General features: G+C 38.8%; 2 protein-coding genes across 12 annotated transcripts in view; both read left to right on the top strand.

Moving 5' to 3' along the window:
* LOC122632247 (zinc finger protein rotund) overlaps window positions 1-6,792 on the top strand; it is an 83,654-nt gene extending 76,862 nt beyond the window's left edge. For all 11 annotated transcript variants that reach the window (XM_043818835.1, XM_043818845.1, XM_043818842.1 and 8 more), the window contains one exon: window positions 162-6,792. In XM_043818835.1, the coding sequence (XP_043674770.1) occupies window positions 162-283 (122 nt within the window). In that variant the 3' untranslated portion in view covers window positions 284-6,792. The remainder of the gene's footprint in view (window positions 1-161) is intronic.
* Window positions 356-8,586, top strand: LOC122632339 (uncharacterized protein DDB_G0285291-like). The gene is made up of 2 exons (XM_043819029.1): window positions 356-546; window positions 8,313-8,586. Exons 1-2 carry the CDS (start codon window positions 356-358, stop codon window positions 8,584-8,586), a joined length of 465 nt encoding a protein of 154 aa, XP_043674964.1.
* The last annotated feature ends 2,785 nt before the right edge of the window (window positions 8,587-11,371 follow it).

The raw sequence follows: 11,371 nt of genomic DNA on the forward strand, positions 1-11,371 counted from the left end.
TTTCCACAATGAAGAATAATTAAGAACGAAGGAAACAAATCGGATTTGATTCTTTCCAAATCGTTAGAATAAAAAAGAAAGAAAAACGACCATCTTTCCGTTTTATAATCAAACAATATCCGTTAAAAAATAATTAACGTCTTTGCATGTGTCTCCAACAGGGGAAGCTCTACGCCTACAGGAGCAACGATTAGAGCAAGCCCTGAGGCTTCACGGTGACCCACGCGCTTTGAGTTTTACCATCCAGCAGGTGGTCAATCAACAGAACAATCAGCAACCATGAAAGTTCAGTTACTACTGAGACGAGTGGACCCCTTGGACGCAAGAGCAGACGGCTCTGCAGCAAGTCGAGCGTATGAACCAACAGCAGCAGCAGCAACATCAACAACAAGCATCGGAACGCTTGACACCTTTAAACAATCATCAGCAGCAGAGCTCGTCCGGCATCGGCCATCACCAGCATCAGCAACAACAGCAGCAACATCATCAAGAGGATCGGGGTGTCAAGAGGAAAGTAGAAGACATGCTCGGTAATGCCGAAAACGCGTAAAATGCGGTGCGTTCAAGTGCGGTCATCAACGAATACGCTCAACGTCTCAGCAGTATGAAAAGGAAAAAAATATATATGAAAGAAAAAAGCGCGCGGAAGTTTGAAATAAGAGACTTCGTAGACGGACCGGACGATTGTTTCTTAAAAAAAAAGGAAAAAAAAAAGAAAGAAAGAAAACACGCCCGGACTCCGTTAGTTCTCGCGATTCTCGCGAGATCAACGAGCCGAACTTGTTTAGCCGTATTGAAACTCGATACTCCGTTCGATTTAAATGATCCATCGGAGACGATATTAGAGACGTAGATACGACTAATCCGTTGCACGGTGTCGATTCGACGTAACAGTGGCGACGCTTGCCTCCGACTTTTACGATGTTCCTCGCGTCGTACACGTTGTTCCTATTTCGGTCCTAAAGGGAAAGAAAAAAAAAAAGAAAAAGAAAGAAAATGAATGTATTGATCTCGATCGAGAACGTCGTGTACGCGACACCAGAAAAGAAGAGAGACAGAGAGAAAGATAGAAGGAAGAAAAACAGGGAGTGCCACGTTATTGGTGTTTTCGCGTGTAAATAATGGACGTTCTCGGGTCGTCTTCCGCCGACCCTTTTCTCAAATCGCGAATGCCGATTGTTCTTCCGCAACTATGGGAGATATATACTCTTACTCTATCCTCTTCTATTTTAAGATCCTCTGGGATCACAGGTACGCGTCGCCACCGTTACAAGTTTGTGTCGTCACCCGAAACGTGCCATAATGAATGAATGGAAGACCGTAGTCGTCCGACTCGTCCTCGTTGTGTTTACTAACGCGATCGCTCCTCGTCAGTCGGTCGCGTTTCGTATCGCCTTGAGGACGTGTGACGCGGTACTTATATGACTTTTTTTAGTACAAGAGCCATAACGACGGGCAACGAGAATTCACATGATCACAAGTGATCCTCCAGTCCGATTCGCGGTTCAACAACCGAGCTATATGTATATTCATATATTTATATATACGTATACATATATATATATATGTATATATATATAAAGTCCTCACGAACATCGGTCGTTATATATATATATATATGTATATGTATATATGTGTATATATGTATATATTTATATTTATATACATATGTATGTACATGTATCTATGTATGTATGTATACATACAAGCCAGTCTCAAGGTTCCCTTAATCTTAATCTCCCGTAACGTTTAAGAAGACGAATACACGCGATACACACAGAACACAGATGAAAAAATAGAAAGAAAACAGATAGAGTCGGAGTGAAACCGCCGTAAACGTATACGTGCGTCGACAAAACGATGAGAAGATCGGTCGCACTCTCTCGAACGAGGGTATAAGCCCTTCTCCTCGTAATCGTAATTCACGCTTACGGCTACGTGAAAGACACATATTATATACACGCATACACACAAAGAAACTCCGTGAAGAGAAGAAAGAAAATAGGAGGGCCGAACGTGTTTCTCAACGAGCGTGCCGCGTTCCCGAAAAACAATGCAAACAAGTGTGAAAGAACATTAGTGATAAACACACACGCAGAGACGCACATACCACACACACAGGCACATAAACATATATATATATACACGCGCTAATATAGCGTGGACAAATGGGGAACGCATCACACGCATGTAACCACACACGCACGTATAGACATTTGGTAGGACACACTCTGTACACATTAAGCACATACTGAAAATACAGTTACTGATAAGATACACATGAATATACACACACACACATATATATATATATATAGACACACACATACACACATACGTACTGTGTAAACTCTTGAAGAAAAAAAATGCGCGCAACTTGTGCTCGTGATAGCACGAAAACTATTAGCTCGTAAGCGGACAAACAAAATATAATTATTACAAACAGTTATATTATATATATTATATATACATACAGAGTATGAAGAGTATGATGAAAGAAGCGAAGAGAAACAAAAAAGAAAAAAAAAAGAAAAGAATAGTGCACGGGTGCGAAGAGAGAGAAAGAGAGGGAGAGAAAGAGAGAGAGAGAAAGCGAGAGAGCGAGAAAGAGAGAGTGTATGAAAGAAAGAGAGAAAGAGAGAGAGAGAAAGAGTAGAAAGTCACCCGAATAAAGCACGCAAAACACACATTTTAAAATGAAAAAAAAAATTTGAGCGTGAATGCGAACGAACGTTTTTCGTGAGCGAGCACGCTCGAGATGATGATGCAGAAGAGATAAATAAAAAAAAAAACTAAATGCTAAATATTATATATATATTATATATATAAATATTATAAATAATGAATATAGGGTCTATGAGACTAGGATAGTTAGGCGAAAGAGAAATTTCGTGCGAGTGAGGCGAGCGCGTCTGTGCGATTTTACGCGATTCCGAGAATCTTCGCCGAGAAAATGTAAGTACGAAGAATGATTGAAAGAGAGAGAGAGAGAGAGAGAGAGAGAAAGAGAGAGAAAGAAAGAGAGAACGAATGAGAGTTCGTGAGAATGAGTACGAATGTAAGAATGAAAGAGAAACAGAGACAGAAGCAATAACGAAAGAAAGAACGAGTGAAAGAGATCGATGAATGTGGCGACGAAATTGGAAACGACGCGTAAACGCACGGATGCACACGCGGTGTGAATGTTAGAATCGAGTAAATGAGAATGCTTCGTGAGCATCAAGGAAGAGAACGAGTGCGTGAAGATTAAAAAAAAAAAAAAGCGGAGCGTTTGAGATTTTAGAATGACGTGCTTCAGGTAATCTGAGGTCCTGTGATCGTTATAAGCGAAATATTTTTTTATTTCCGGGTAATATATCTGAACGCGTAAAGCACTTGCGTCGTTTCGAACTTTTACTTGCAATATACCGTTACGTTCTCGCAATACTTAGGAAGAAAGGAGATTGAACAAAAACGAAAAATGAATAAAATAAAGACGAATAAGAAGAGAAATGGATGAGGAAAAAATAATACGAAGATGAGGATGACGAAAGGATGATGAAAGTGTATCGTAGAAAGTCCGTACGTTTGACCGTGGAGCGAACTATAGGAAAAAAACTATCGAGTCAACCCCTTCGTCCTTTTCAAAAGGCGAGCACTCATACTTTAGAGTCCCATTTAACCTTTCACGTTAATTCACCTAAACCTTCACCATCACGAATTAACAAATCTTTCGATCTAGTTTCCAATATCTTGCCATTTGAAAAAGAAAAATAACGGAATAAGAAATAATATATCGTGGATCGTCCATACTTTTGATGGGGTTTCTTTCGACATACAAGACGAAATACAAAACGAAACGAAATGTTGACGGTTTACGCGCCAAATCGATGAAATAACGAAACTGAATTTTACGATTATAATCATTCGCGGATGTAACAACGATCGAAAGCGGGAGATAATAATAACGATAATAAGATCGAAAAAGTAAACATAAAAGGAAAACGATGCCCTCTCTTGAACAAAAAAAAAAAAAAAAAACGAAACAAAAGGAAAAGTTTTTAAAAAATCAATGCCGACAGTAACGGTGATTATTCGGACAAAGTAATAAAAAAAAAGAATAGAGGGTTGATTAAAAATTAAGACGGATCGGAAGTACAAAAGACGCGCGATAAGATTCGACTCATTGTCAGGAGACGTTCGACTTCTTCGTTTCTTTGACTGACAATCGCGGAACTAGTAGAGTGCGGAAACGAATGGTAGCGTGCCGAATATAATAATCTCTTTCCTTCCCCCTTGACATACGTCGAACCGCGTTGTTATTGTTATTGTTATTGTTGTTGTTGGCCCCCATTCGGAGATTCTCGACGAGACTTTTCGTTCTTTACCGGCTCGTAACTTACTACCTAATGATATCTCCCGCTTTCGTTGTTTCTTCCACGATTTGATTTCGTAATGAAAAAATATATATATATCCTCACGAGTTTCCTTGACGAAGAATGAAACTTTTTTCTGAAGAACCATTTCGGAGCGACAAATTTCTCAAAGAAATTCATTAATATTCTATAATTTAACACCGTGGATACGAGAATGAAAAAGTGAAAGATAAAAGTAAAAGAAAAAACAAAAAAAAAAAAAACAAAAAAAAAACAAAAAAAAGAAAAACAAATTATTAAAAGTTAGAGGAGACAGGAAAAAAAACCCATCCAAAGAAGGAAACCGATCGATTTTAATTTTGTGCTAAATCTAGAACGAAATACCGTCGGGTTTTGGTGTCTCTCTCATTTTCCCTTTTCAAGGAACTTGTTCCCGTCAAGTCCCTTTGTTCGCCAATTACGAAAGTATAGCCTAACGTCGTCATCTTCGTTGAACGTAAAAGACACGCGCCAAGAAAAGCCGCCGGGTAAACAGGCTTTTTCCACCATCCGGGACGAGAAAAGAAAAGATCGCTAAAGGATTCATCGTCAAAGCTACATTTTACAATCGAACCCGCCTCGCGCGCGAGACTCCGGAGGTATCGAAACTTTCGACGATCTCGCGCCACGGTCAAGAAATAATTTTGCGTCTCGTTAAAGGATATAAAATAATGGAAAACAAATTTTTCGACCAAACGTGCCCCAAAATTAACTCGATGGACCAAAGCGCGGCATATAACGAGAACAAAAGAAAAAAAAAATAAAAAGAAAAGAAAAAGAAAATAAAGAAGTCCAAAAACGAGCACCCACGAGAATGGAGAAAAAAATTAAAAAAGAAAGTTAACAGGATAAAAAAAGAGAAAGAAAAAAATAAAAAGTAAACTTCGTTCCCCGAGTCTCGCGCTGAGCGATCGCAGGTCGATCATTGGTCGTTCTTATTATAAAGAATTTTTACGTTACAGGGCGTTTTTTCCTCGGATTAAGTAGTATGTAAATACACCTTGATATCACAAGCATAAACTGAGAATTTACTGATAAACTTAAAGGAAGTACATAATGCGAAATAGGGTTAGTTTCTATGTAAATACCTAAAGCTGGACGAGTGCATACACCTCGTTCATGCAACCAACGATAATCGTTTTTATCGAACCAGAGCTTCTGTTCGTCGTCGGTGTACGCCTGGACGTCGACGAGTGTTCCTATTCGGATTATCCTCTTACGCTCGTCTTAGAACAAATTGCGGTAATCTTAGGAGGAATGCTCTGCGAGCCGAGCGTCGCTGATCGGGAAATTCTTTTTTTTTCTCGACACCGATACTCTCAAGCGCGACACGCGCCAATGCATATACTTACACTTATACTAAAACGTAACACACATACGCATACACACAGATACACACATATACACACAAACACACACAACACAGAGATAGCCTTGCGATGGATTGTACAGCTATGCTAAAACAACATTACCAACTCGACAACAACTTTCGGCATTATCATATTACTCTTGCACAACTCGGCACCGATGAGAATTCTATATATATATATATATATTTTTTTTTTCTCTGACTTCGGGCTAGGGACCAACATTCGGTTTTACTCGCCATCTATAATGATAATCGGACCGGCCGTTTAAATAGAATGACGAAAGAAACAACGTAACGCTGTTTTATATTTGGGACGAAGCGAAGATCGTGAATTATTTTTTAATCTCGTTTGTCGTGCACGTATCAAAACATAAACGAAGGCTCATTAATTATAGGGAAACAAAGAAAGAAAGATAGAGAGAGAGAGAGAGAGAGAGAGAAAGAGAGAGAGAGAGAGAGAGAGAGAGCGTTGGATTGATCGGCATGAAAGATTTGTGGATGTCATTTTAACTGCAAAGTTGTGTTCTTTGAACATGACTTAAGGTTGCGAAATTGTTGAAAGGTTGAAACGAATGTGCATGAACGAGAGTGCGAACGAACTTAGCTTCGAGGGCACAAAGTTGAGGTTTAGATAAAACAAAACGGAAAAGAGAAAAAAAAGAAAAAATACGATCCGAAATAAGATCCGAGAAAGATAGAAAGAATACGATTCGATCGGAAATTTTTCAATGACTTCGCTTTCATACAAAAATATATATATGATAATCAAACAAAAACAGAAAGAAAGAAAGAAAGAAAGAAAAGAAAAATCATCGACCGACAAATGCCAACAATTACAAAAGTCATTTCAAAAAGAGAACAATAAAGATCTTAATTTTTATGGTCCCTAAGAAAAATCCACGAAGGAAAAAAAAAGAAAATAAAACGGGTGCACAGAACAATGCGATAAGAGTGCAGGAGAACAAAAAACAAAATGAAAAAAAGAAAAAAAAAAACAAAACAAAAAGGAAAAATGAGAAAAAGAGAAAAGAAAAATTGTGAAGCTTTCGAAATGATACCAAAAAGAAAAAAAAGGGTTAGAAAACAAATGAAGAACGATAAAATCAAAAAAAGCAGTACCATTTATCAACACCATCACCATCACAAAAGAAATAGAACAACAACAGCAACAATACAAAAAACACAATACCACTCTAACCACCCACGTCGAAATCCTTCATGGACACGAGCACACGCACCGTGGACCCATGAAACGATTGACAGGCGAGAATTTTTCAACAAAAAAGATAATAATAATAATAAAAAAAAAAAAAAGAAAAACGGTGCATCCTGCCGTGCGCCGAGGGTTGCTTTTTCATGTCGAATGCAAAAGTAACGATGAAAGATAAAAAAAATATATAAGTTAGAGAAAAAGCGCACACACACACATTCGAACGGGGCAGCCAATTGAAATTTTCCCCATTAACCACTTAACCTTTTCCAACCGTGAATCTGACAGCCCCTACCCCCTCAATCCACCCTCTAATTCCCAACTCCACTACCACTACTCCATACCCCTCTACCAAATCCAAAAAAATAATAATAGAGAGACCGAGTGAGAAAGAAAAAAAAGAAGCATAATAAAATATCAATCACACACATCTCCGCGCGAGAAGGAGGAATTCCCGAGGCGCCGGCCCGTGCCCCGCGAACGTTGTATCATAATTTTAAATTAAATGAAAATAATAAGAAGTAACGCAAAAAAAAATAATAAAAAATAAATAAATAAATAAACGCTAATAATAATAACGCGAAAGAAAAGCTAAAAAAAAAATAAATAAAAAAATAAATAAATAAACACAATGAAAAGCACACAACATTACAATAGCTCTAGTAGTGTATGTTCTGTAATCGAAGCAGGAATAAGCGCAGATAAATGATAAAAATAAGCGCGCACGTCACGCCGCTCACCTTTTTCTTCAAAAAGAGGTGGGAGAACGACGTGCCGCTAAAAAAAAGCACAAAAAAATAATTTACAAATATATTGATTTACATATGCCCGTAACTAATAAGCGGGTCGGTGGCGCAGCGCTCGCAAGCAGTATTCGCCCCGTTTATAAGGAGCTCTCTCTAAACCCCCCCATCCTCTTCCGTAAAAAAGGGCAACGATCTTCTCTCTCGTTTACTCATTCACGGGATCACCGTTGAACCTATCAAACTCGGGCCAGTAGATAAAATGCGAATCTTCGAAAAGCGAGAGAAACATAGAATGGGAGAGCGTACGAACCCGAAAGGTTGAAACGGTCCCTGTGCGAGCCGACCAGACTTAATTCTAGTCTAGCTTAACGAGAAGGAGACGACCCCGATTATCACGCCAAGAAATAAAGAAACAGAGAGAAAGAGAAAGGAAGAGAGAGAGAAAGAGAGAGAGACAGACAGATACAGACAGATATGTAAATTATCGGAGACGAGTCTACGCGGCGAGACCCTGCAAAACCGACCCTAACCATAATCTTAATCTCTTTCATGTAAATTTGCTAAATGTTTAAATAATCTAAAACTTGCCATAGCCCGGATGCGCTGGTGCATACTCCCAGCGCATACACACTACAAATACGACTCGACCTAACGAATAAACGCAAAAATCCGCGGCAACGTCTCCAGTGCAAACGACGTTTAAGGGGTGAGCGACGCCCACGTCAATCAATGGGGACGCCCGCGGTAGAATTGGTATTCTCGACAAGGAACAATTCACAACAGGCACAGATTACAACTACAGCAACAGAGGAACACGAGCAATTACCCGAATACATCGGACACAAATACACGCACAGCAATTGGTAAGGAGAGCCCTGTACACATAAACACATTCTTATTACACGCTCGACAAACTCTTACACTATATCTACACTTCGTACACATAATAAATACACATGCTACGGATATGTAAAGCCAATTGATTTTGTAAATTGTCTAAAAAAGGAAATTTTTCGTGTGAGTTTTAAACGCAAAAGAAGAAAAAGAAAAGCAAATATAATTTCAAGATAGCATAATGTGGCAATACAACAATTCAAATATATTCGGCACAATATTTACATCTATATCAATATTTTCATGCGACAATTCGAAATATCGCACCGATCCGTCTGGAATGGATTCGTTGGAGGATATTTGAATCGAACCGTCCTTCTAGGTGGAAAGGATCCATATCACCGATGAAAAAAACTTCACGGTGGCTCGAGCAAAAGAAAAACAAACAAAAAAAAAAAAGAAAATCAAATAAAAAAAAAGCAAAAAAAAATACAAAAAGCTAATGATTTGAATAATAGAAAGAAAAATAAATGAATCAGTAAGAAAACATTCGCGGCCTTTGGCATACGTTTGGATGCAGAACCGATGATGAATGAGCTTGCACGGAATCCCGTGCGATCTCCATAGTCCCCCGGACTTGACGAAAGAAAACCCGGCAATGATACGAACGGACTCTCCTTAGCGAAGAGTTTCGATCCTGACGATGGACAGACAATGAGGTGCCGCAAAGTAGTCCAATGGACAAAAATACGAATGGACGGAAGAAAAGGAAGAAAGAAAAGAATGTGAATGAGAGATAATCGTCACGAGAAAGACTTACGGCATCTCGGCATAATCTAGTGAACTGTCTGTTCCACGATATATATATATATATATATATATATATATATATATATGTATGTATATGTATGTATGTATGTATACATATGTCATAAAAAAATAAAAAATAAAATAAAATAAACGATGAGAAGATGAAGATGAAGAAGAATAAGAAGAATAAGAAGTCGAAGGAGAAGAAAGGCGCTATTAAATAAGACGACCTAGGAAGTGGCAGCGGCGTTGTAGGAGCCGTTGTTCGAGTACGGCTTTACAAGCAAAAACCGTTGGTTTGTTTTCGATCGGGTTTTAATTTTTTAATGAAATAATCTCACGACGAATATCGCGTACGATCGAGATCGCTGATTTCAAATCGAAAAAAAGGGCGAATGACGTATGTGTATATTCGTGGCAGTGTGTATCGTAAGTGCGCAGCATATGATAAAACCGACAGTCTAGCAGTGCGAGCGCCTCGGCAGCATTCGCGTCTTCACGCGGTGACCTTGACCGAGCCTCCGTGATTAAAAACCGGAATAAGTTGTTTCAATGTCCACTATATAAATGAAGAGCCATAGTCGTTATAAGGCGGTGACTCCAATCTCGATATCGTCGACGACCGAACAAGTCCGTCCATAATTTCGATTTTATCTAACTTTAACTAGAATCTAAAACGACGATCTAATAAATTCGAATGCAATTTGATGACTAATATGTCGTGTGACAAAATTTAAAGTCGAACTTTTCGGATAATATTTCTCGATCGGTGAGCGATAACGTATCAAATTCAGAGGTATACTGGTATGTACCAAAAGAAAATAATATATTTCGCGTAAAAAGAAGAACAGGAGGAGGAGAAGGAGGAAAAGAAAAAAGACAAAAAATTTCGCTCACTACTCAGGACGGATAAGAATCGTATCATATCGCGTGGGAAAAAAATATTAGCAAAAGTAACATCCAAAGGAGTGGCAACTGCCTTTTCATTCGGACGACCAACAACAACTGCGATTCTCGACGATGACGAGCATTCGGAGCCATCGCGTGGGTCCGTCACTGAAGGTCTCGTGATTCTGGCGAACGCGGTGCCTTCGTGACGGGCGATACTCTTTTTCAAAATATTCTCCAAGTTTTCGTTAATGAGAATGTGTTTTTTCTCCCTTGTATCCCTTAGTGAACCCTCTCCATTCGTATCCGAGGTGAAAGACCGAGTCCGATCGCAAAACAATACGATTAGGGACAATCAATCAATCATACGATGAACGTAAAAAACGAAAGAGTATAAAAAAAAAAAAGAAAAAAACAAAAAACACATACGTAGAAAAAACAAACGGATGAAACATAAATAAGGCCTAAAATGAAATCGATGATGACACATAACCGTCCGTTGAGTGGGTGCCTTCGTCAGGGTTTTCCGTTACATTAAACGAACGTTTTCAAGTATAACTCACAATTAGTAGTGTTATGGTAGAACAGTAATTACAGTGTACCGCAGTAAACAATTAACTAAGTAAGTATACAGGAAGCACGTGGTCTTTTTCAGTGTCTACAGTATCGTCGTATACCACCGTGCAGTGGAACGACCGGAAACACCGGATTCATTTCGCGTGCAGTTCCCTTCCCGCCAATTTCACCTCTTACCCTCCATCGTCATTACTAATCCAAAAAATTTCGCTAAGCAGCTCGATTCGATTCAGTAAATTGACAAAATGACGGATGGATCGAAAATTTTTGATCGAAAGGAAAATACTTTGAAATACCCTCCCATATACCCGTCCTATCGAATCCGTCGTGTCGACGCCATCCACCGTCCGCGAGATCAGAGATACAATCAGCATTTAACAGATAAATATGATAATAAGTGTACTAAGTGTCAGTAGTTTAGCCAACGTGTACATTGTATACTCCAATAGAGGAAAGGAAGGGAAAGAAGTAAGATGGATATAGAACAAGAAAAGAAACAACTTTATAAAGAAGATAGTTTAGGAAAGAGAAATAGAGAGAGAGA

This window comes from Vespula pensylvanica, chromosome 10, assembly GCF_014466175.1.
Source record: "Vespula pensylvanica isolate Volc-1 chromosome 10, ASM1446617v1, whole genome shotgun sequence".
Taxonomy (NCBI): Eukaryota; Metazoa; Arthropoda; class Insecta; order Hymenoptera; family Vespidae; genus Vespula; species Vespula pensylvanica.